At 33.1% G+C, this 27,748-nt stretch overlaps 3 protein-coding genes and 1 non-coding gene across 4 annotated transcripts; 2 read left to right on the plus strand and 2 right to left on the minus strand.

The window, feature by feature from the left end:
• Positions 1 to 5,385: 5,385 nt before the first annotated feature.
• LOC116015739 (polyubiquitin-B-like) lies at positions 5,386 to 8,203 on the minus strand. Its single transcript, XM_031255912.1, has 4 exons — positions 7,706 to 8,203; positions 7,590 to 7,619; positions 6,180 to 6,245; positions 5,386 to 6,063 (listed from the first exon to the last, which is right to left on the minus strand). The coding sequence occupies exons 1-4, from the start codon at positions 8,201 to 8,203 to the stop codon at positions 5,386 to 5,388; spliced, it is 1,272 nt and encodes a 423-aa protein (XP_031111772.1).
• Positions 8,204 to 10,848: 2,645 nt separating this feature from the next.
• On the plus strand, positions 10,849 to 10,920 carry TRNAQ-UUG. Its single transcript has one exon. It is a non-coding gene; the product is annotated as a tRNA-Gln (tRNA).
• Positions 10,921 to 13,695: 2,775 nt separating this feature from the next.
• LOC116015740 (polyubiquitin 11-like) lies at positions 13,696 to 15,372 on the minus strand. The gene is made up of 3 exons (XM_031255913.1): positions 15,316 to 15,372; positions 13,979 to 14,548; positions 13,696 to 13,920 (listed from the first exon to the last, which is right to left on the minus strand). Exons 1-3 carry the CDS (start codon positions 15,370 to 15,372, stop codon positions 13,696 to 13,698), a joined length of 852 nt encoding a protein of 283 aa, XP_031111773.1.
• An 8,760-nt stretch (positions 15,373 to 24,132) lies between these two features.
• On the plus strand, positions 24,133 to 27,694 carry LOC116017846 (KIN14B-interacting protein At4g14310). The gene is made up of 3 exons (XM_031258489.1): positions 24,133 to 25,867; positions 26,029 to 26,645; positions 26,947 to 27,694. The coding sequence occupies exons 1-3, from the start codon at positions 24,242 to 24,244 to the stop codon at positions 27,476 to 27,478; spliced, it is 2,775 nt and encodes a 924-aa protein (XP_031114349.1). The 5' UTR covers positions 24,133 to 24,241; the 3' UTR covers positions 27,479 to 27,694.
• The last annotated feature ends 54 nt before the right edge of the window (positions 27,695 to 27,748 follow it).

A 27,748-nucleotide genomic window follows, 5' to 3' on the forward strand; every position in this document is an offset into this window, starting at 1 on the left:
TGTCGCGGAAAGTACGTTTTTAAAAAGAGTAAGACTTTTCGTACTGTTTTTACTTTTCGCTATCGTTCTTAAAAGAAGGGTAGTGTATTCTACCTTACACCGCGACGCCTTCACTGCCTCAACCACCGCGATGCAACTAACTACTGGTTAGCCGACGCAACCACCGCGACGCCAACGCCAAAGCCACCGATGCCACCGCTCTGATATGCTCCATCGTTTTTGCCAAGAGCGACGCTACCCCCGACTATCCTATGATGCCGACGCCTCCAACACTACACCCCAACTTCAACCACTGTTGTCGCCCGTCGGCCGTTGCTTCCACTGCCACAAGTATGTTTTTGTCTCTTTTTTATGGTTAATAATATATGTGTGTTTTATTATTAATTTGATAAATGTGATATTTTATGAGTTTTAGAAATTTTATTTTGAATTTATATTAATTTGTGATTAGTTATATATATATATATATATGCCCTTGTTCACATGAGGACCCCTAATTATAGAGGATTATGACGACCCATCATATATATATATATATATATATATATATATATATATATATATATATATATATATATATAGGGTCAGGTTCAGGTGCGGTCGTGCTCTCCCGTGCGGCCGTGCGGTTCACACCACTCAATGTTAAGAAACACACCACACAAATATGCACTGTGGTGTGTTTCTTAACATTGAGTGGTGTATTTCATAAATTCGCGGTGCGGTCATGCGGCCTAATCTGCACCGTCCAATTTCATTAATCCAACTGAAATTCGCGTATGTATATTTAAGTAGGGTTATTATGGTAATTTTAGTATTTATATTACGTGAATCGGAATGGTGCATTTTAGTCCATAGTGTGGTGCGTTTGAATACATGTTGTGGTGCGTTTTATTACGTATGTTGGTGCATTAACTGTGTTGTAGAATGGTGTGTTTTAATCTATCCGCTAGTACATTTTCATACATAGAATGATGTGTAACTGTGTTGTGGAATGATGTGTTTTAATCCGTCGTCTGGTGTATTTTAATACGTTGAATAGTGTGTATTTTAACACATGTTTTTTAATAAGTGTAATAGTGCATGTTTATAATCTGGGGATGGGAATTTTTAATGAGTGGAATTGTTAGAATTTTTGATAAGGAATTATTATATAATATTATGTTTTTGACTAAAATGAGCGGGAAAGCTAGCACTTCTGCTTTAGTGTATATATATATATATATATATATATATATATATATATATATATATATATATATATATATAGATTGCTTATAATTCCATCCTTAATTTTATTATCTAAGTATATAATAAAAAAATTTATGCGTGCATCGCACGAGTAATTTACTAGTATTATAAAATTGTACTTGTTACATAAGTTGTTCATATATAGGCCTATTCTATATATTTTATCTCAATTATAATTATATATTTTTTCTTAATAATAATTTATATGATATGGACAAAAAAATAATTGTATTCACGGCAAACCATTAAGAAAAATAACCAATTGATAATTCTAGAAGTTCGATAAAAGAAGTTTATTGCAATTTCGGAAGTAAATTAGTCAATCAATAATTTCAGTAATCTGGTAAAAGATAAACAATAATTACTACAATTTTTTTTAAACACTACCATTCTGAAAATCACTGTGAATTCGTATATTAATTACCGTAATTTCCTTTTCACTATTAATTACCAATTCCCTTAAATGTATTTCATAGTGGACTTTCTTTAATATAATTTGCCTAATATGAACCATCAATTTTATTTCCATTTCGGCAGATCAAAAAGGAAATCGCTGCAATTCAAAAAGTAAATTAATTAATCAATAATTTCAACAATTTGGTAAAAATTCCATTCATGTATTTCATATTTAGTATATATTATATAATACCATGTAATCAGTTATTATTACTAAAATTATTTAATGAATCCAAAATTACGTTTACCATTCCAAATAGGGAAATTGATATACATCGATACACGTAAGGATAAGGAGTGTGTGTATATATATATTCTATACAGATCAAGAAAAATTAAAAATCCTATCTACAAGAAGAAAAATCTTTATTTACAGTATGAAGGTTTTTAATGGCAGTCGAAGAGGTATTGGTCTCGATGGCCATGTTACCATTGTTGTGTTATGCATGGTTCTTATTTTGAACCTAGGTAATTTGACCATTTCATTTTGATTTTTTTTGTTCATAATTTGTAATTATTTTTCTAATTGCATTTTTACTAAAATTTGTGGATGATTATTTTGGAAAAGGTTCAATGGCGAACGCTGGGCAAGATCGTGTGCTTTTAGGGCCAGGACCTGTGTGCATTCAGGGTTGTAGCCCGAATTGCAACGCTAATTGCATTGCCAGAGGCTTTCCCAAGGGTGGGACTTGTTACCAAGTTCCTGGTGCTGTTTGGTCCTGCTGTTGTAATAATTCTTAGATTATTCTGGATTGAATTGATTGATTATGCATGTAGAAATCCAATTTGATTTCTGTTTCTTTTCAATGTTAATGGCAAATTATCCCATGGATCAATTCTACCTGCATTGAGACTTTTGTAGATCCTGATACAGATTCTGTGTCTCTAGTTGACACATTCTGTACCTGCAGTTAACAGTTTCTTATCATATTATCTGTCAGCAATTACATTACAGAAAGTGATAAATGTATATACAGAATGTGTTAATTGAAAGGGTTCACAACATAAAAATCCACAAAATTTGGATAAATTTTGAGGAGAAGCACCTCTAAGATGGATTTGTCCTTAATTTCATAATAAGAAACAGTCTTTGAATCCTGGAGCTTCATTCCACCATAACTAAGAACCCCCACTGAATACCCAACTATGCTCTCAACCAAACTTCTCACATCCAGTATTGTGTAGGACTCCCTGGCCTCTATTTTCACAGTTTTTCCACACGCCATCTTCACTGAAACCTGCAACACTCGAGGATTTAACACCACGTAAAGCGACGATTCATTCAAGACGCCCAGAAACGCTAAGGTCTTCTCCCCCTCCCACGATAAACCAGATTGAACTCATCTGACCTCATGTTTTCTGTCTCCGCAATCACATCCTTCACACTCTGGACCGTATCCTGAGGTTTCGATTCAACGTCAAAGGTTGTCTTCCTGGATGGTATCTCAATAATCAACGACAGCATCTCCGAATTCCCAATGTAGGCACTCACATTGGTGTTACTGCGGATTCCATAATCAAAGAGCCTCGTCTTTTCATTCTTGCCCTTGCAAAACAGCTCCTGATGAAGCTCTGGTATTCCTCCCTTTTCGTACACTAAAGTTTTGAGTTCTCCAACAGTTTCAAATTTACTAATCTGTAAACTCATAGTTTTAATTATCTTCACGCATATGTTTATCTGCAAAAAAAATAGAACCATCATAATCTAGCTTCAACAGATACTGACTTTTTCTAGTTTCTAGTTTCTAGTTTCAAAGAAAACAACAATACAAATGGTACTAGTTTCTAACCACTTCATCTTCCTCTTCCTGTTCTTGTTGAGCCATGGGATTAGAGCTCTCTTCCAGTTCTTGTTGAGCCATGGGATTAGAGCTCCGCGGACCCGATGCTTCCATAGAGAAAGTTCGAATTGAAGTAGAACCAACACGTACAGACACTAACAGTATAGCAAAAACTTGCCGTTTGAATTCTTCGCCTTTCAAATCACTACTTTGTGCAATGAATAAATTCGCAGCAAAAACCCTAGTTTGAGCAGTGTTCCCAGATAGCTTATTGTAATAAATTTTTAAAAGTTAAAATTATCTCCAATACATTGAAGGAAACTGTGAAACACATTTCTTCACAGCATAAAGCTCCATATACATCTCCTCCATTGCCAAAGCTTTTGAAACGAATCCTTGAAACAACACTACTAATCTTCGTGAACAGAGGAGTTTTTGAACAAAGCTTAACCTTATTTAACACAATTCATGCAATAAAGCTTCTACTTCTAAGATCAATGAAAAACAGCAATCTGTTCGCAGCAGATTCATGCGATGTTCGCAGCAAATATTTGCTGCGGACAGCAGCAAGATTGCTGCTGTGCAGCAACAATATTTGCTGCAACCAGCAGCAAGTTGCTGCTGGTTGCAGCAAATTTTTTAATTTATAATTTTTAAATTTTATTTAATTAATATGTTTATAATTTTATATAATTGTATGTTTATTAATTATTAATTTATATATATATATTGTATATATATATTGTATTAAGTTGAATTTTTTAAGAGATTATTTATTTATTTTATAGTAATTATAAGGAAAATTTGTACTTTTTTATTCTAAACATTTCGATAATTATATTACTCAGGATTAGTTGTTTCATTAGTTCAAGAAATATTTTTATTGATTATATTTTCTTTATGAATAATATATTCTATTTTTGTGACATCAATATTTTTTTTTTAATTTTTACAATGCACTAATTTATATTAATATATTAATAGAAGTTATGTTTGTGAGGGTGTATTCAATTTAGAGTTTTAATGACTTTCGTAAACTTTTTAATATGAAAAAGTTTTTAAAAGTCTATAAATGTTTGTTCTATGGATATTTATAAATTCTTACAAAGTTTATAAAAGTTTAAAAGATTCTAGGGAAGTTTACAAAAACTCTACAAAAGTCAATTAAAATTCATCATTTTAAAAGCTTGAATACACCCCCTTAGACTTACAACTCTATTATATAATTTATTTATTTTTTAAATACACAAAGCTTTAAAAAAATGAAAGGAAAACAAAAACAAAAAATGAAGAGATGACGTTCATCCCCTCCGTCACTATAGATCTCCAAAGATCATCTTCAAATTCATGGATTATTAGGTCTCCCATGAGAGACTTTGTTTTTTTATTTCTTTTAATTTATCAAATTACCTATTGGTAACCTGCTAGGCCACTTTGAACAAATTGTATAATTTTATAGTGTTAAAAAGTCGAATTGTATTTATTTTAGTTGAGTAATTAAATTGCATTTTCACATTTTGTTTGATGGAAATTTGTATGATTTTACAGTGTTTAAAAGTCTAATTGACGTCCCTTATTCCCAAGGGAAAACAAGCTCAATGTTCTTTAGTCCCACTGATGAACCTTAAGTTTAATGGGAGTATCAAGACTTTGTATTCAAAAAACACTAGATGTTATTAGAACTAGCCTTGGCCTTGATCTTTAAGGCCTTCTCCAATAATAAAGGAAGAATTACGCACCTACCTGGGCAGATGCTAATTAAATGCAACAGTGGGTCCCATTAATTTCTGCCAAAATCCCATGACTTGCAGGATAAAAACTTATACAAATTTTACCCCTTCCCATTTATATTAAACTCATGCAATAGTTTTTAGGCCAAATAATCACTAATACTGAAGGCCTAATCGAACCTAGGAAGCTCCTCTAAGACGGATCCATCCTCGATATTATAATACGACACAGTCTTTGAATCATCGAGCTTCTTTCCGCCATAACTCAGAGCCCCCACTACCGAATTAACAACTACGCTCTCAACGAAACTCCTAACATCGAGTATTGTGTGCAACAACCTCACCTGTGTTTTCACAGTTTCCCCATTCAACATCTTCACTGAAACCTGAATCACATCTTTCGGATTAAACACCACGTAAAGCCTCGATCGATTAGTGATGCCCAGAAGCGCTAAGGTCTTCTCCTCTTCCAGCATCTTCCCACCATAAACCAGACTGTACTCATCTGACCCCATGTTTTCCGAGTCGTCTATCAGAGCTTTGATATTCTGGACCGTATCCTCTGGTTTCCCTTCAACACGGACGACTTTCTCCCTGGATGGTATCTCGATAATCAACGACAGCACATTCGAATTTCCAACGTAGGCACTCACAGTGGTGTTACTGCGGATTCCATAATAAAAAAGCCTCGTCTTGTCATTCCTGAGATGATTGCCCTTGAAAAACAGCTCCTGATGAAGCTCTGGTATTCCCTCCTGTTCGTACACTAAGGCTTTGAGTTCTCCAACAGTTTCGAATTTACTAATCTGTAAACTCAGAGTTTCAATCATCTTCACGCATATGTTTATCTGCAAACAATGTATGTTAGCACGAAATTAAAAAAACAACTTGTGATTTCCTATAGATCAGAAAATTAAACAACAACTAACGTAACACGAATCTTACTAGCTAGTTCCTAATGAACCTTTTCATCTTCCTCTTCGTGTTGTTGGTTGACCCATGGGTTTAGAGCTCCCCTGACACGATGCTTCTTCCATGGAGAAAGTTCCAAGTTGAACCAACACAGACACTACCTGTTATTATATACAAACTGAGCGCCCGCTTAATTAAATACGAAGCATAAAACTTCCTGGGAAGATGCAATGCCACGCCATGCCGATTGAATTCTACGATGTTGCCCTTTTCATTAAATTAAAATTATTACAAATCAAATAAACAAAAAAAAAAAAAACCTTGTATGTAACACATACTAAAATAAATAAACGAAAAAACCTACAATGGAGTATTTACTAATTCAAAAATACTATTCGGACTCCAAAAATTACTATTTTTAAATTTTATTGGAAGAAAAAAAATAATTGAAAAAAAGAATCATGACCTTTCCTTATATTAAGAAATCAAAGTATGTCATGTTTTCAAAAAAAAAAAAAAAAAAGTATGTCACAACTATCATAGGAAGTAGGAAATATGAGATTGCTCTTAGCAATTAGTTGATAGTTGTTTTGTTAGATGACAAGTGTTTGGTAAATTATTAGATTATATGTAAGTCAAATAGTTGGTCAAACAAGCCATACTTTGCTGATAAGTCATTTTTCAAATGTTTTGAAAAAGTTTCACTTTTTCTTTAAAAACAAAAATGCATTTTAAGCGATTATTTTGTGGTGCTAATATATGTGGGTCAACTTCCGATTTGATTCGGGTCAAAGTGATTTCAAATTCTTCAAAGTGAGATGAAAAAAATAATATATTGAGAATGTTTAGCAATTGGTTGTTGGCTAATAGCTGATTGTGTTAGTTGGTTTGACCAACTGGTTATAAAAATGTGATTGGTAAATTAGTTGTTTACTCTTAGTTGATTAAATATAAAATGACGTATATATAAGAGCATAAGAATATTATGTTATTTACTATTTTATAATTTATTGTTATCGTTGTGTTATTTTTAATTATTTTTTATTTTATTATTAATATTGTGCAGGTGCGTGTGATGGTACCAATTGGTTCAGTCGATAGACCTTGAAAATTCAATGTGTTGAATTTTAAAAGGTTGCAACAGAAAATGTTGTCCTACTTACAACTTTCACCTTGGCATGATTCTTGACCGTGCTAGTGAATAGTCTTTCCGTTTAAAAAATGGCAATCTGCAAATGCAGCAACTTGTTAGTTAACTCCAAACAACCAAAAACTTACCCCACAAAAGATCCAAAAATTAAACACAAAATTGATGAGTGATTGACAGCCTTCTGAAAGACAAAAAGCCTACCTGACTGAGGTGACAAACGTACAATAGAGTCTTCTTAAATTTTGTCGCTTGCCAAAATACTGGTAATCGTCCCTTGCCTTTACCCAACTATTCAAGAATCTGCATACAGACCAGCACCACCAACTTTGAACAAATCTTTCCCTTCAGGATTCAACACCAACAAAAGTTTCAATTTCCACAAAACGCCCTCTGCTATTTCCTCAAAGCTGAGTAGTTGGTGGAAGCACCTCTAAGATGGATTCATCTTTGATATCATAATACAACAGAGTCTTTGAATCCTTGAGCTTCTTTCCACCATAGCGGAGAACCCCCACTGAATAACCAACTATGCTCTCAACCAAACTTCTTACATCCAGTATTGTGTACAACACCCTAGCCTGTATTTTCACAGTTTCTCCACTCAACATCTTCACTGAAACCTGCAACACATCTCTAGGATTTAACACCACGTAAAGCGTTGATCCATCAGTAATGCCCAGAAACGCTACAGTCTTCTCCTCCTCCAGCAGCTTCCCACCACAAACCAGACTGTAATCATCTGAGCTGAGGTCTTCGGAATCCTCAATCAGAGCCTTGACATTCTGGACTGTATCCTGAGGTTTCACTTCAATGTAAAAACCTGTACTCCTGCATGGTATCTTGATATTCAATGTCAGTACCTCCGAATTTCTAACGTATGCACTGACAGTGGTGTTACTGCAGATTCCATAATCAATAAGTGTCATATTGTAATCCTTGACATGATTGCCGTTGACAAACAGCTCCTGAAGGTGCTCTGGTATTCCCTCCTTATGGCACAGTAATTCTTTGAGTCCCCAAACAGTTTCAAATTTACTAATCTTTAAACTCACAGTTTTAATTATCTTCAGGCATACGTTTATCTGCAAAAAAATTTATGTTAGCATGAAAACGAGAAGAGCACTTAGAACCATCATAAACTGCAACAGATATGACTTGGGAAACTTGTGATTTTCTAAAGAAAACAACAATACAAATGGTACCAGTTTCTAACCTCTTCATCTTCCTCTTCCTGCTGTTGTTGCGCCATGGTATTAGAGCTCTGCTGACAAGATGCTTCTGTGGAGAAAGTTCAAAGTAGAACCAACATGCACACTACCTGTAATTATATATAATTAACTACCTGGGAAGATGGAATGGCACGCCATGCCGTTTGAATTCTACGATGTTGCCCTATTCGTTTAACTAAAATTATTACAAATAAAATAAACGAAAAGGCTATTTTCGTGCAGTTATACATCATATGTCACACATAATTTTCATCTTCATACTTGCCCACAAAGGCGAAATTCCCTTACCCCCTACAAATGAGAGCCAAGCTCGAGCTCAAATATATGGTAGCTCGAGCTCGATAGAACCTTAAAATTGATGCTCGAGTTCGGCTCGCAAATTTTTTATATAGCTTGAGTGTACGAGCTTGCACGCGAGCACAAGTCAACCTCGACTCAATTGGCTTGAATTGAGATCAAATTTTTGAGCTCAAGCTCAAGTTCGACCTATTTAACTCCATGCTAAATTGATGTATCCATAAATAAATAATAAAAACTTTATAAAATTTGGAGTCCAAAATAAAATATACTAGTAAAACTTATGTTCGAACCATAAAAACTTTAAAAAATCTCTAGTGTTATTTTATACTTTCTAGTTTCTACAAGGGGTTGGAAATTCACAAAACAATAAACTCATAATGTAAACCTTAAGAACATTGCAGAGAGTATAAGTATATTCGTTGAAGGCAACCCATACAACTAATATATACAGAGTAGTATTTAAGATTGAGATTTGATATTAATAATCGACGTACTTTTAGATAATGAAAATCAAGCTACCAGGCAAGTTTATCATTGTTTCTCCGCAACTGTAGAGCAATAGACTACTTGACCAAGAACCATTGGACACATGATCGATGAAATTAAGATGAAGATCTCCTTGTCTATCAAGAGAAAAAAGTAGCATGTCAAATATTTTCTACTAATAATGCAAATAAGAAAAGAAACATTGGAAGCAAGAAATATGAAGTGTAATTTGACATTGATAATAATATTTCCTAAAATTAATATCAACTAGCAGACATTACTAAAGGTGAGTCTTGTACCACCATAACCTAGAAACCATGGAACATTCAAGCAAATTACATTGGAAAACCGTCTAAACCATGTACTACTAAGTATGACTTTTGCATATGGTAGGCCCAATATCAAACAATGAATAATATAACCAAGTTTGTAGTTCACAAATTTAACTACAAAGCATTTCTCAAAAGAAAAAGAGAAAAAAAGTTAACTACGGAGTACAAAGCAAACTATAGTACTACACTGGAAAACAACTAAATTGACTTTTGCAGCAACAATCTTGCTAATTATAAATATGATTTTGCTACACCTACACAGTTAGAAAACATATTGTAGCCGTATTTGGTAACATAGTTAACTTATCAGCCAATTTTGGCTTATTTGACCACTATTAGTGGTTTGACTTGGTTAAACAATCAATGAGTGTTCGATTAATTAGCTTTTTGTAACAGCTTATTGCTCCAAAATGCTAAAATTCAAAAAGCTGCTCAAATAAGCTTTTTGAAAAAGTCATTTTACATGTAACATTTTTCTACAATCAGCAAATCCTATCAACTAATCAACCTCACTAACTCAATCTGCTAACAGCTATTTACCAAACAACCCCACTATTGCTTCTAACTATATTGAGAGAGAGAGAGAGAGGAGAGAGAGAGAGAGAGAGAGACATTTCTGGTTAATTAATATGCCTATTTTTTCTGCTTCCCACAAATCATTGATTTATCTACTCCTTCCTCTGATCTGATTTGTCAGTTGCTTCTTCCATTCCTCCTCTCATCGTTTTCTACTCACTCCAAAACCCGCTATGTGACCAAAACTACTAGCAAATCTTTTTTTCTGTTTTTCGGTCAGTATGTCTGTGTTTTTATTCTTTTTCTTTTTCGTAACTCCAAAATTGCAATCTCATTTTATCGGTTCACACAGTGAAAATTTCAAAAACAATTTAAAAATCAAAATGAGGTTTATAAGACATTAACAAGAGCAACACTCCAATACACTCCTATTCACTAACTTAATCTTCATCTTCGGAATAAATTTAAGCAATGCAAGCTTAAATAAATAAATAGAATGCAGAGGTTACCTAAGTTACGAAGGAAAGAACGGACCGATTAACCGAAAGAAGAACCTTCATGATTGCCATTCGGCCGGAGATCGCAGGAGTTCCAAATGATCGCAGGATTTTAGCATTCCGTTATAAACCAAATGAAAGTATATGAAGTTGTAGTTTTGATATTTCTAAATCATGTGATATAATCTAAACCTAACGCTTTAATCGTTGAGGTTCCATGGTGTAGTGGTTAGCACTCTGGACTTTGAATCCAGCGACCTGGGTTCGACTCCCGGTGGGACCTTTGTTGCAATTCGTAATCCATTAACTCACAAAAGAAGTATGAGTTTTACTTAGCCAATGAGAAGAACACTGGAACAGGCTAAGTAACTTTTAGTTTGACACTAACTATGTTGCAGTTCCTAATCTATAAATCCAGTTTTACTTCTTTTTTTTTGAAAAAAAATCCAGTTTTACTTAATTAGCCAACAAGTAAATCCAGTTTTACTTAATTAGCCAACAAGAAGTAATGAAGAAGTGAAGAACACTAGAACATTCTAAGTAATTTTTAGTTCGACACAACTTCAAAATGCGATAATTGAAGCTTTTAGATAATTCATTAAAAGTAGATTTAAAAAAAAAATATTTTTCGTAATTAAATTACAAAATATATTTGGTATTTTTTTTAATACTATCAACTTTATTACAGTGTAGTATACTAGTATCTGTTCAATATATGTTCTCAATCAGTTGTAGCTTAAAAGGGATCAATAACACACCACCGGGGTTCAATCTTGTGAAGCTGTGACCTTCCATCAAGAAAGTCACAAAGGTGTCAATTGAGCACAATTAATAATATTAAAAAAAAAAGATTCACAAATCACAAATAAAAATAAAAATAGAATTAGGAATAAATCTCGCAAATCACAATTTTGATTCTAATAAAAAGATAAAAATTAAAATATACGTACACACATTACACATAAGACATTATAAATCTCACAATTAATTAAGAAGGAAACAAAATTAAAAAAATCACAAATCACAAATAAAAATACAATTAGATTTAGAAATAAATCTCACAAATCGTAATTTTAATCTAATAAAAAGATAAAAATTAAAATATACATCAGGGCATTGGCAATAGCAAGAGGCATAGTGAACAAGTTTCAAACCCTAGATCTTTAAGGACATACATGAGCTACCTTAGACCTCAATGACTTGTAACTTGTGTATGTATATAATACGTAGTAATATATTATCTACTTCTATTAAATATTAATTTTGAGGTGTCCGTACTTATACCAACTTTAAAATTATAGGGACTAAATTGCATAAGAATACGATACAATCAATAAGTTACACAAAATCATATAATACATGGACCTTCTAGGTACTTTGCCATTGGCAAAGATGATGATTATTTTGTGTGTTAGAGGTGTTGAGGTGAATATATGTTCAGTCGTAACAATGATTTAGGTTATGTTTAGCAAACCTAATTAGAAAGGTAGCTGAAAGCTGAAAAGCTATAACTGAAATCTGAAGACCTGTTATGATTAAAAGTGTTTGGTAAAATTAGCTTTTTGATAAGTTGATAAATGTAAAAAGATTAAAAAGGTCATAAAATTTAAATAGTTTAAATTTAAATAGGTTTGTTTATATTAAAATATAAAATAATGGAATCAATATATTTTAATAAAATATAAAGTAAGAGCATATATTTGAAAATATATGAAGTAAAACAAAATATTTATAGTTCATAAAATTAGTTCATACAAAAATTAATGTTCAAACACACAAATGTCAAATTGAAATTACAACCAAACATATTGAAGAAAAAATATCAAAATGATTTTAATTGGGAAGAGTAAAAGATGCCATTAAAATAATAAGGACAAAAATGGAAAAAAAAAAAGTTAAGAAGCTACTAGCTTATTTTTAAAAGCTACCTAAAGTAGCTTTTCAAAATAATATCTTATTTTAAACTACTAGCTTATTTTCAGTAGCTTATTTTGAAAATATTATCAAACAAAGCTTATAGCTTATTAATAAGTTAAAATAAGCTATAACAGGGTGTTTGGTTGGAGGGAATTACAATTCCTTTCCCACGTAATTCTCACTTAATTCCGAAGGGAACTAAATTCCTTCGTTTGGTTGGAGGTTCCCTCATTTTCATGGAATTAGAATCCCATGGCCCCCCTAGGATTTTAATTCCATGGATTTTAGGAAGAAAAAAAGATAACCTTGAGACAAAATTACCCTCCCTTATTTTAACCTAAAATTGATGTCTAACCTTCCATTCAAAATTAGAGTGTATTATTCTTCGACTTCCCTTTGTGTATGTTCCTTTAAATATTTATATGCAGCAACTATTCAAAATTTGCATTTTTTATATACAACAACTTTAATGTATGTTCCTTTGAATTCTTTATATGTATAACCTCTACAAAATTTCTGACTACCCAAATCAAATGCTTGTGATTTTTTTAGTTTAAGAGATACGGTAGATGAGTGCTTTTGAATTTAATATGTTATATTTTTTGGGTTTGAGTATGCAAATGGGTCCAATAGATACTTGTCAATAATAATAATAATAATAATAATAATAATAATAATATAATATAATAATAATAATAAATAAATAAATAACAACAACAACAATGGGCATTTTCGACTTTATATTACTTATTCCCTCTCAATTCCCATGTATACGAAACATTAGAATTGAAATTCCCAGTAATTATATTCCCGCATACCAAACACTAGAATTTAAACTCCCACTCCTAAATAAACTCTGTCAAACATAGACTTAAATTTCTAGCAATATTTTAAAAGAAGTATATAATGCATGCAAATTAAACCACAACAAATAACACTAGACTTCTAAAGATTAGGGTTTTTATGGCATAGCCATAGTCCATATAGAAGAGATCCACATGAATAAATTAAAGTACAGCATTCATTAATAATATTACAGACCGACTAAGTTTTCTTCCGACCAATCTTTAGTTTCCTATTTTAAGGTAGAGCTAATAATAATAAACTGTTGGAAATAGCAGTACTGTTGCAGAAAGTCACATCATATCACCATGAAAAACTTTGCTGACAACTGAATGTTAGAGTCTTTCCGGACTCCATAGCTTGCCAATTCCTGGGAATCAATCATGGTTTTCCCCTCAAACACCAGCTTCTGCACATGAACTGGCACCCCCAGCTTCTTAAAGATAGCTTCTTTCAGATTCTTAACCGTTTCCCATAAGAACACTTCAACGCCTGTGCTTTTCCCACCCCATTTGATGAATATCTGAGTAGCCGGTGGCAAAATCTCCAAGATGGACCCATCCCTGATGTTATAAAATGACAGTCTCTGAATCCTCCAGCATCTTTCCTCCAAATTCAAGAACCTTCACTGGGTACCCAACTTTGCTCTCCACCACGGTTTTCACGTCCAGAATGGTGTAAAGGATCCTAACCTGTGTTTCCACGGCTTCTCCGGTTAATGTTTTCACATGAACCTTTAAGGTTTCCTTGGGATTAAAGATCATGTGGAGCGTCGAATGGCCTCGGATCCCGAGAGACGCTAAGGTTTTATCCTCTTCCAGTTGTTTTCCGTTGTAAAACAAAGTGTGCTGGTTGGGAGGGATGTTTTCTTTGGCCTGGATAACTGCTTTCTTATTAGGGGAGGGGATCCTGACAGACAACATAAATGGCACCGAGTTTTCAACGAAAGCGTTGAGGGTGCAGTGTCCATGGATGCCATAATCCACAAGCCTTTTGTCATCCTCGAGGCGTGTGCCGCCCTGCATGAAGAACTGTTGGAGGCATTCTTGTACGCCTTCCTCTTCGCGCAACAAGGTTTTGAGTCTTGCAACGGTCTCGGATTTGTTGATCTTTGCACTCACGGTTTTGATAATCCTCACAGATATGGTTATCTGCCAGGAATTGTGTAGCAAATGAGAGGAGAACTTAGAAAGAATCGGCACAAACAACACCATATATGACTTCGCAAGGAATTAATCATCAAAAGCGTTATGGAAAAAGTCTACAAAAATCAAGCTAGAATGTTGCTGGTAACCCTGACTAAGGATACGAACTTGTAACCATAGGGTCACAAGTTCAAATCCCAATTTTTTTTTATTTTGAGCCAGATAAGTTGGTTTTGTCTCTTGTGTGATTGTTTGTCGGTTAGGATCGAGGTTCAGAGTGCAAACCCTGGCTGCCAGGGAAAATCCAGCCAAACACCGACGGCTAAGAAAAATCCAGCCAAGTTAGTCAGGGTACGGTGTTGACCTGAAAATCATAAGGTTATCCACTCCCAATGAGAATGGTCTCCTTCTTGATTTGAGCTGATCAGAACAAACTAAACTGGTTTAATAGGTCCTTTACTGGATCGGTCACAAGGGCTAAGTTTATTCAGGCTACGGATTTCTCCAGACACCCAAAAGACTGCTACCAAATCAAAGACGATAGAAAAATATGGTAGAGAATTTCAATCGAACACAACACCTACACGACTTCCACTCACACAAACACAACTCACCTCACCTTGAATTCGACTATGCAAAACCACTAAACCAAGAATGAAGAACGACTTTCAAGCTGTGTTTTCGAATTTGTAAAGAGCACAAGAACAAGAAGCGATGTTCTAACGAAAGGAAATCAATTCAACATTAGAAATATAATCGTAATAGTTGCTAACCTCTTCCTCTTCCTGTTGAGCGGTGGGATTAGGGTTCCTCTCGCATGATGCTTCCATGGAGAGAATTCGGAGGAGTAGCAGTGATTACCGTAAGAACTAAAATGCAGTAACAGTCACTCCACTGAGCGGTCGCTTAAATATTAAGCTCCCTTGGAAGTTCGAAACGGAAAGGCAACCCTCAAATAGGCAAAAGTAGACACTTAGGGTTCGATCTTATTATAATTGTGATGATTATTGTACTCGAAGTTCGAACCTAGATACCAATAATTTGCTCTGGGTTCAAGTAATTCGGGTGGGATTTTTATGGGGTTCGGTGAGGAAACTTCTTTTTAAAATATATAAATTTGAGTGAGATTTAGTAAATAAGGAAAGGAAATATAAAAGTAAACCTAAAAATGTAAATTAATAATTACAACCACTAACATTAATGATATTACACCAATATACTAAATCTATATAAAAATAATAATCACAAATCTAAAGTATAAATAACAAAATTAAAAAAAAAAAAAAAAGACTGGGAAATATAGATTAATCAGTGAAAATGCTTGTGCTTGGCAAATATATAAGTTGTAATTCCCCCTCCTCTAGTTCCATTTTTTTGGTACAACTACTTATCACACGCGCATTGCACGGATAGTCTAATACCCAATGTGTATTTTTAAATTAGTCCGTTGGCGTGGTTCATTGCAATTTTAGTGCCTTGACACAATGCACCTTCAAAAACATAGCCAAATCCTCCTTCCACAAAAAGACAATGATAATAAGCATAGTTTCTCATGTGTGGTGAATATATACTGTAAATTAGGCGTACCGTTTCATCAATGGCACAAATCAAAATAATATGAATCATATCATTCATTTCAACCAACAATTACACGAACATTTTTTAGTTCCTAGAACCTAATTAACTTTATTTGGCTCTTATTAAGTTTGTAGATATATAAAGAGAGAAAAAAAAAAGGTGGGGTAAACATTATTTCTGCGATCATTATAATAAAATATTTAAATGAGATGAGGGAGAAAAAAAAAAATCAAATTTAAGCATTATGAATACATACTTTAAAGTATGTTTAATTTCGCAACTTCCATAGAAACAATTTATTGGTACAATAAAGATAATGATTTGCATATATACAGTCAACAAAATAAATGCACTCAGTTTTCAAAAAAATAAAATAAATGCACTCATAATCTCGTAATCTATATAATCTCATATATATAGATTCACAAAATCACATAAATACACAGAAAACAATATATTCGAACATTCATTTTGTAATAACGTATATATATATATCAAAATTAACAGAACTTACATATATTTGCTTGTGTGCTGTGTGCACATGTTAAAATAGAGAAAGAAAACTATAGCCACAACTTATACGTAAATTAAAATGTTACTTTATTACTTTTTTTGACGTTACTTTATTACTTTAATTAAGTTAAAAGAGCTAATTCTATTTTTGGTATTAAATTTATAGGTGACAGATCACAAGTCATTTTTTATAAGAACATTCAATTTTGATCCCAGTATTATTGTAGCATGACCGTTTTTTATCATTTATCAACAAAATAATTTAAATATTGTTAAATACAAGAACATTTTAATCTTCAATTATGAATTTTTCAAGAAAATAAACATAAAGAATATAACGGTTAAACATACTTTATATAAAAGAAATTGAAATGTCTTTGTATTTAATTAACGATCAACAATTTTGTTGATGAGGACTAAAAATGCTCATACCACAATAATACTAAGACCAAATAAGGATATTCTAATAATAAAAAAAAGACTAAAAGTGGACTGTCAGCTATAAATCTATGACAAAAAAATAGAATTAACTTTTAAGTTAGATAAGATGCTAAAATAGTAAAATACTAGTGGTTTACCCATGCGGTGCACGAAAAAAATTTTGTTATTATGAATTTAAATTAAAAATTTTTTAAAATATAAATATATTAAAATGTATAATATAATAATATAGTTGAATTTTCATATATTTGGTCAAGTATCTATTATCATAGCATACAAAATTAAAAATTTGTATGATTAATATAATCTCTAATCATGTACATATTTATATAAATTTATAGAGAAAAATTTACATAATTAAATTGAATTATTCCTAATCGTATTTCATATATACTATAATTCTAACAATATGAATAATAACTAAGAAAATTATACTTAGAAATTAAAAAATGTAAATTTAAAATTTTATATATGTGATTTTAAACACTAATCAGACGCATAAATATTTCAAGAATGCATAACTATGATCTGTGGCAGAAATGTTGGATTAACTGGTGCAATAACAATTTTAGAGGAGAGCACCTTCAGTGCATAGTACTTTAAACATATTTTTTGCAACACAAAACCCTATTAATTGGCGTGATTCGTGCTTCTTCTTGTTGCCACTTCCGTCAGAAATTAATTCTTGATTTGATCTAATCACCTGTTGTGCTTCACTGAAATTTTAGTGCCTCGACACAGTGCACCTTCAAAAACATAACTAAATCCTCCTTTCCAAAAAAAAAAAAAAAAAAAAAAAAAAAGCTCATATGTGTTGAATATATACTGTAAATTAGGTGCATTATTTCATCAATATAATGTGCAATGCGTGATTCCAACCAATGAGTAAGTTAAGAATAATAAATAATTAACGAAATATTCAGTTACTAAAGTTTACACGAACATAATACAAGAATATTTAGAAAAAGTAAATGATACAATAGATATAAACTAGGGAAAATAATATAAAAAAATACTAAAATCAAAATAATATAAATCATTCATTTCAACCAAGAATTACACAAGCATTTTTTAGTTTGTAGTTAAAGAGAAAAAAAGAGAAAAAAAGAAACTTTATTTGACTCTTATTAAGTTTGTAGTTAAAGAGAAAAAAAAAGAAAAAGTGGGGTAAACATTATTTCTGCGATCATTATAATCTATCAAATTTAAACATTATGAATACATACTTTAACGTATCTTTAATTTCGCAATTCCAACTTCCATAAAAACAATATATTGGTACAATAAAGATAATGATTTGCATATATACAGTCAACAAAATTAATGCACTCATATATATAGATTCACAAAATCACATAAATATATACACAGAAAACAATATATTCAAACATTCATTTTGTAATAACAACGTATATTAAAATTAACAAAATTACATATATTTTCTTGTGTGCACATGTTAAAATAGAGAAAGAAAACTATAGCCAAAACTTACATGTAAAATGTTACTTTATTACTTTAATTAAGTTAAAAGTGCTAATTCCACTTTTTATCTTAGATTTATAGGTAACAGCTCACTTTAACTTATTTTTTATCAGAACATCGACTTTTGATCCTAGTATTATTGTGACATGACCATTTTTGTCCTTTATCAACAAAATAATTTAAATATCGTTAGATACAATGACATTTTAGTCTTCAATTATGAATTTTTCAAAAAAAAAAAACATAAAGAATATAACGGTTAAACCTACTTTGTATAAAAAAAAAATGAAATGTCTTTGAATTTAATTAACGTACGATATTTCAACGATTTTGTTGATGAGAACTAAAAATGATCATACCACAATAATACTAAATTGTTGCTTAGATGTAGTCCTATAAGCATGTATCAACGAATTATATTATCATATATGTTTTCGTTTTAATGAAATATAAATAAGCTTTTCTTTTTTTAAGAACAAACTATAAAGTTGTAAAATAAAATCCAGAATTTTTTTTTACTGAATTTCAAAACAAAAAGAAAAAAGTAAATACATGAATATTTTAACCCACTTGAATTGAGAGGTGTATTACCTTTGTTTATATTAGCTAAGAAATCTCATGGAGCAAACGTAGAATCTATGATTCAAAAAGGAACCTTAGGAGATCACAAGGAGTATTTAATTACATATATTTGTATGCACATGTTGAAATAGAGAAAGAAAACAATAGTCGCAACTCATATGTAAAACATTTGAGACTTTATTACTTTAATTTAAATAAGATGTTAAAATAGTAAATTATATACTAACCAATCAATGCAAATATAACATAAAATCTTTAAAATAATTACAAAAAATGTTGGCAAATGTAAACGCAAATTTATTATTACTTAAACAACCTTAATGCACCAAAGACTTTGTGGTTTAGTGGCACCCGGTTACGCTCCTATATGAGAACGGAGGGGGTTTGATTCCTCAGTTAACCAAATATACATGGTGTGTAGTGCTTCCTGGGCAATTTTAGCCGTTAAAATCAACCATTCGTGTTTGATACGTCTCTAAACTCTAACTCTCTCTTATATTTTTATTAATTAAAAAAATACTAATAATATTTTATTACAAACCCAAATTCTAATTAAAAAAACTCGTCAATGACCCTACGGTCTATACGAAATAATTTTTTCAAATTACTCGATCGTGATTCGCGACGGAAAAATGTCCTCATGCGAGAGAGAGACGAGTGGAATTTTAGATATCATATATGCTATTTCTTGAATTTTTTTCCCACTACAAGAGAAGGGAGATGAAAGAATTTATGAGCGAATTTGAGAAAGAGAGATAAGTAGAGAGGAAGGTAGATATGAGCAACATTGGCAGAGAGAAAAGGGAGGTGGAAAAGGCAAGAGGCAAAAAGAAAATACTACAAATGACTAGGCAACCCTAATATTCTTTTACATGAGGCGTTTAACTTCGGGTCTCGGGTTGTATTTGACATTAATGGTGTGTTTGGAAAGAAGGAAAATGACTTTTGGAAAATGATTTCTGGAAAATGAGTCATTTTTCAGAAAACATTTTCCTTTCTTGTGTTTGGCTACAGAGTAGAAAACTATCTTTGTACATTGGTTCATTTTCCAGAAAATGAACAAGAAATTGAACAGAAATTTAGAAAATGGGTAAAAAAAATCAAAATTAATAATTCAACTGGTTTCGCAAACCAGTTCGACCGACTAGTGTTTGGAAACCAGTCGACCAGTCCGTCGGACTGGTTGCTGGTTTTGGTTTCAACCAGTCTGTCAGAAATCGGACGAGAGGCTCAGGAATCGAAAATGAAGCATACGAGAGAGGGCAACGTAGTTCCGGAAAATGACTTCCCCCAAAAAAAGATGAAGTCATTTTTCTGAAAAAAGGGGTTAGTTTTCATTGACCTTAGCTTATTTTCTTTTGACTGGATTTTCCTTCTCCTTCCTAAACACCAAAAACACGGAAGAAATCATTTTCCAGATTTCCAAACACACCCTAAATTGTCAAATCCAAGACTTGAATCGAGAAAGGATAATTTATCTCTTGGTTGAATTGAATTGGTCTACTACCCCTCCAATCTTTGCACCTTGCCCCCTATAGGCTATACTTTCCGTCATGTCCCACTTCATACCACATCCCTATAGTATTTATGACAAATTATATCATCGACAAGGGTCTACATCACATGGTGGTCCTAATCCAAAATGATATTCAGATTATGTGTTTGTAGTTAACATATTATGTGTCTCTAGTTAACAAATTATGTGTTTGTAAATAAGTTGAAGACACATAATATGCAATTAACATATTATGTGTCTTCAATTTATTTAAATTACAAACGCATAATTTATTAACTAAAAATACATCATTTTTAAATCTGGATCTACAAATCGCATTGCAATGTGGACCCTGGTAGGCTGGTATGGTATAACAATATTGAGTATTTACATCTTAAGTTCATAACTCTATTTCTCAATATAATTTACACCCCAACTTTGTTTTCTTCCAAATTAAGCCCTAAAAATCTTACTCATGGGCTCCAACTATTTCCTAAGCCCAATTCACTCTTGGATTTCTACTCTCTGCCCAATTTTCCTTGGGTTCAAGCCCATGGCACTATCATACCATCATTATTGCATGAACCATGGTCCACACAGCTGTGTGAACCAAAAATAAAAAATACATTATTTTTGTATTGAATGTACATTATTTTTGTACTGTAGGTACATTATTTTAGGGTACATTATTTTAGTACTGAAGGTACATTATTTGATATATACTATCAAATAATGTACTTACAGTACAAAAATAATATACCTTCAATACAAAAATAATATACTTTTTATCTTTGGTCCACACAGTTGTGTGGACCATGGTCTATGCAATAATTTGCCACTATCATATATAGTAAACTAAACTGAATATTATTAAAAATTGAATTGTAAATAATTTCGGTTCACGAGACTTCACTGAAATTATTTTTAATTCAATTTTTTGTATACTATTAAGTTTTGCATTAGTGTATAAAATTTATATATTTAGAAATTATATTAAAAGTAATATTAAACACAAAATTTAAATTTAAAATTAATTAAAAATTATTAAAGAAAATAAGTAATGAGCAAAGAGTTGGTTTGACAAAATGGGGGAGAGGGAGTATTTTAAATTGTGTGCATTAAGTTAACAGATTATGTGCTTGTATTATGTGTTTGTAGTTAACACATATTATATGTATATGTAGTTGATGAATTATTGTGTGGAATATGGTCCACATAGCTGCGTGGAACATAAATGCAATATACATTTTTAATATAATAAAAAATTATTTATGTACTGAATATACATGATTTGATAATATATAAAAAATTGTGCACGGTACTTTCAAATAATCTAATTTATGTATACAAATAATGTAGCTTTAGTATATTAAAAATATACATTTTATTTATAGTTCACACAAATGTATAGATCATGGTCCATGGAATAATAATTGTATGTAATTGAAATATTATATATATATATGCATTCAATTTATATGTATCGTAAAGGTATCCATCTCCATGCTTCTGCAAGCTTGGGGACCCCAAGAGCTCCAATATGTTTTGGTGGAAGTCAAATCCCTACCCAGTTATGAAAATAGTAACTTTATGTTAGATAATTTATCACTTGAATTATTTTGCAATTGTTAAATTTGTATTCTATTACAAATTGAAGGAAACATGACTAAAATAAAGTCTTCAAAAAAAAAAAAAAGAGACTAGAATGAATGTTTTGTTCTCTCACCCGTACGTGTGTCGGTTTCAACATTCTTAAAGCGTCAATTTTTTTTTTCAAGTACAATTTAGTATCTATTTTATTTGATGGAATATTATTTATCAAAATATTCAGAGGATTTCTAGAATCAAATAGGTTCCATGATATAGTGGTTAGCACTCTGAACTTTGAATTCAGCGACTTAGGTTTGACTCCCAGTGGGACCTTTCAAGCTCTATTACTTAATGAATTTGTATCATTCTAGTGCATTCTTTTCCTTTTTTCCAATTTTATCATTTTTCTACCTAGAACGTGTATCAAGTATTCTTCATCTTGAGGCTTTTTACTGCATTCTTTGGTTTCCTTTTTCGAGTTTTCTCATTGTCAAAGATGGGTTAGGAATTAGTTAAATAATACGGGTTACATGACCTCCTAAATCCTAATATGATGGGTTTATATAGTTGATAGTTGAGTTTGAAATGAGTTCGAATAGTAGTGAAATTCTCGTGCTCGATAATTGATTGTGTGTGTATGTGCATGCGTGTACATTGAATATGTTTCAGGATGATTTTGAGTACTATATGAGTTGTGTCAAATGAGTTTGGAATGTGTACAGGTAATACGTACTCATTAATGTTCATGTAGTTTTAAATATATTATGATTTAAATTTGAAAATGACTAAACAAACAAGTACCTACCTATTGTCATTCCTACTAACATGGTTAGAGTACAAACATAAAATAGTATATCTCCTCATAATGGTGAATATACACACACACACACACACACACACATATATATATATATATATATCATATAAATAATAGTGGTGATGTTAATTAAAATAAATAGATATATGTGGTGATAGAGTACGTAGATGGTGGTAGATGCATATCGATAGATAGTTGGGTAGATGATATGAGTAGATATATAAGTAAAGTTTATCTGTAATAATAATAGTGATTATTATAAACTATATAGTTTGCCATAGACTATGTAGCAAATGAGAAGAGCATTTAGTGATTGCAAGTGGTTGTGACTCAATGTTACAAAAACAATGCAAACACAATACAACAAGTGCTCTAGGAGACTCGAGTTCTATGTTTAAACAACTACAACCCTTGGTTTTGGCATTACACTCAACTCTTTCCCTCTCTTTTTATTTTATTTTTTTAGTTTTCTTTTTACATACTAGGGCAATAAGAACAACACAATCACTAGGAGTTTAGATGATTTGAGGAGTTTCAAAGAATTGTAACCCAATGATAAGAAGATAACCATTCCAAGCAAGTTAATATCCAATTTAGTCATTGACTATGGTTTTTTTGATTTAGTCTTAAACGACTGTTTGTTCTTAATTGAGTATTAAACTTCAATGATTTTACTTAATTGAGTCAAGTGTTCCAATAACTTAGTAATTTGACTAATTTCTTTTCAATTAATGCTTAATTTAGTCATCGACTATAATGATTTTATCAAATTTATTCATATAATATAGTGATTTTTTTTTTCAATTTAATTATTGATTCTGACGACCAATAGAGAGAAAGTCTAACAGATGACTTGTCACAAGTTTTCTACTTCCTATATGGATATAAGTATATAACTCAACTCAACATTTTTTTTTGTGGTTTTTACCATACAAGTCAGAACTTACCGTAAGAAAAGAAGTAGTCCAAAAATACAAACGCGGAACCTTAAAAATTTTGAAAATCCAGAAATTTCATTTCCCGCCCAAACACGCCTTATGGGCTTATTCACATCCTAATCTCCTATACAGTAAACACTTTTTCTTGAACGAAAAATCAAAATTTGTTCTTTTTGATTTGCATTTGAACCTCAAAAATCCAATCAAATCCTCTGAAGGAAAAACAACAAAAACGAAAAGAAAAATCAGAGAACAGAGATCAGATGTCGACGTCTTCGGTTCGCCGGCTAAAGGAACGCGGCGGCGCCGGCGGTAAGTTCGGGATTCCAGCCACCTCCGCCGCGGCGGGGGCAAAAAACAGCAAAAGCCTGACGCCGCTTTCTGAAAAATCCGGTGTCGGAGGGTATAGCGCCGGCGGGGAGAGCCTCCGGAGATCGGCTTGGAAGGAGAACCCGAGACCTACTTCGCGGGTCCGGGCGGCGACGGCGTCGTCCATGCTGCAGCAGAAGCCGACGCTTCGAGCCATGCCTCGAATCGATAAATCGTCTGCGAGTTCATTGGACGGAGGGGATTCGCGTGCGGAGCCACGTGGGCGGCGGTCTACGTCGTCGGTGCCGAGAGGTAGGAGTTCTAGCCCTTCTGAATTCAGTAAGAATTTGTCGGATTTAAGAAAAGCCCCTAGGGTTTCTAGGGTTTCAGGGGAGCATAAGAAAATTACTGCTAGTGAAAAATCCGAAACCGAGCAAAGAACAGAAAGAATCGAAAAATTTGCTTCAAAAGGTTCCAAGTATCATGATAATAAGGATAAGGATGTTACTGTGAGCTCAGCTTTTAAAAGATCATATTCTGATTCTTCCAAAATGCAGCCTAGTTTGGATTCTGATTTGAAAACTCGAGTTTTGGATGAAGTAAAGGTGAAATCTTGTGTTGAGAAGAGTGTGAATAGTGGTGAATTAGTTTCAAAAGACTTGAGATTGCTGAGTAAATCAAGTAGTTTGAGAGATAAGTGTGTTAAAGAAGAAGGGAAAAGTGGTGTGGGGTTGAATAAATATCCAAGTAAGCTGCATGAGAAGCTTGCATTTTTGGAAGGGAAGGTTAAAAGGATTGCTTCAGATATTAAGAGGACTAAGGAGATGCTAGATACAAATAACCCTGATGCTTCAAAGTTGATACTTTCTGATATCCAGGAGAAGATTTCTGGGATTGAGAAGGCAATGGGAAATGTTGAGGAAGATGGGAAAGTGGTGGTACCAAGAAGTCAAAATGATGAATTGGGGAAGATGGAGGAGAAAGAAGAGGTTGATGGGAAAGGATTTGGCAATGGATTAATCTCAGAGGAGTTAGAAGCAAGATTGTTTCCTCACCATAAGCTGCTTAGGGGTAGAACATCATTGATTGCATCCGGATCGACCTCCAAGGGCTTGCAAGTAAAAGATGTTGAAATGATCAATGAATTGAATGAGAAAGAAAAGCCAACAAGTCCAATTGATGAAAATCCCATAGCGCTAGAGTTCTTGGCTTCTCTGAATAAAGAGCAACCCAAGGCCGCTACTGAAGTTGAGAATGTTGATTTGCAGATGACTGATGCTCAAGATGTGGATGGTACTGTTAATTCAACAACACAAGATCCTTCATTTAAAGTTCTCAATGGGAAAGATAATCTTGAAATTATGCTGACTAGTGATGAAAAACTCGATGAATTTGATGATCAAGAGAACATGCCAACAATGATTATGGAGGATGATGACATGGAAGATAATAGCATGTTTCAATTAAATCAGATTGGGCATAAGACCTCAACATGTGGATGGTTTGTGTCTGAGGGAGAATCTGTACTGCTTGCACATGATGATGGTTCATGTTCCTTCTACGATATTGTGCATTGTGAGGTATGCAATCCATTTCCCTAAAATTTCATAAACATTACATACATTTCTTGGTGATTAATTCTTCCTCATCCCCTATAGTGATGCACAGTATAATAGAATTTTACCTATTGAAGCATAAAACTGAATTGAACTAAGCAGTTCATAATTTCTCATCCTTCCAGACGAAAGCTGAATATAAGCCTCCAGTTGGAATCTTGCCAAACATGTGGCAAGATTGTTGGCTAGTGCGTGCCCCCGGTGCAGATGGTTGTTCAGCAAGATATGTTGTTGCAGCGTCTGCTGGGAACTCCATAAACTCGGGTTTTTGCTCATGGGACTTTTATTCTAAAGACGTGCGTGCTTCTCATATTGAGCATGACACCACCACAAGCACAAGAACAGCCCTTGCTCCCTTATCCAACAACACTGTATACAGAAGAAACGCCTTGTGTACTGTCATTGCATCTGAAAATCCACAATGGTGGTATAAACCTTGCGGACCACTCATCATATCAGCTGCTAGTAGCCAAAAGGTGGTCAGGGTATATGACATTCGTGATGGGGAAGAGGTGATGGATTGGAGCTTGTCAAAGCCATTGATAGCCATGGATTATTCAAGCCCTTTGCAATGGAGAAGCAGAGGTAAAGTTGTAATGGCAGAGACAGAAGGCATTTCTTTGTGGGATGTGAACTCAATGAGTCCTGAAGCATTGCTGTCTGTATCTTCTTCTGGACGGAAAATTTCAGCACTTCATGTGAACAATACTGATGCTGAATTGGGCGGAGGCGTTCGACAGAGGTAACAATACATCTAATACTGCTCTCTATATCAAGTGGTTCAATTCACTCTTATCTTCCTCTAGTCTTTGCTGTTATCTTTCGTCTAATTGATACTTCTGTTTATATTGTTATTGTTTGTTACTTCATATATCCTTTAATAATCCATATACCATGTGTGGTTTGACAAATGTGACATTTGGAGGCAAGTCAGGCAACTCCAACCAAGTTAGTCACACTGTTAACTTGGTAACCACAATGTTACAAGTTTGACATCATGCATTGATTATCTATCTCATTTTGCATTTCTTGGATTCATGAAGAGTGAGCTCGTCTGAGGTAGAAGGAAATGATGGCCTGTTCTGCACAGCTGATGCCATTCATGTTCTAGATTTTCGCCACCCATCCGGCATAGGCCAAAAGATACCCAAGGTTGGCGTAAACGTGCAATCTGTTTTCTCTCGCGGCGACTCCATTTATCTTGGCTGCACCACTCTGAAATCAGCAGTGAAGCGGCAGTTCTGCTCCCAAATCCAGCAGCTCTCACTGCGCAAGCCGGGCGTTTTCAGCACCTTCGCATTGCCAGAATCCTCTGCTCATTCTCACCACATGGCGTTAACACAGGTCTGGGGGAACTCAAATCTTGCCATGGGAGTTTCTGGGCTCGGCCTGTTCGTTTTCGACTCCATTAAGGATGACAGGTTCCAGCCATTGGGTATGGATCAAACGAATGACTCAGCTCTTAGAGAAACAATTGGTCCAGATGACTTGTTTTCGCCTTCTTTTGATTATTTGGCGTCTCGGGTTCTGCTGATATCCAGAGATCGTCCGGCGCTTTGGAGGTACATGTTTTAGGGACTATATTGGATTCAACATCTGCTTGATTCATGAACAAAGATGTTTGTGCTGTTTTCTAAGTTATTAAGGTTTAGCTTCCTGGATTTGGTTATTAATGTTTTCGTGTACTGTATAATTAGTTACTTTAGAGATGTTTTCAAAAAAAGAAGTTACTTTAGAGATGGTTTTCTGCCCAAATAAAGTTTGAGCTTGCTGTGTGTTATTGTCATTAAATACTCCGTATTAGCTTTATATTTTGGTTACCCAAAAGTAGATTTTGGTAGCTTA

The sequence above is a fragment of the Ipomoea triloba genome, chromosome 4, assembly GCF_003576645.1.
Source record: "Ipomoea triloba cultivar NCNSP0323 chromosome 4, ASM357664v1".
Lineage (NCBI taxonomy): Eukaryota > Viridiplantae > Streptophyta > Magnoliopsida > Solanales > Convolvulaceae > Ipomoea > Ipomoea triloba.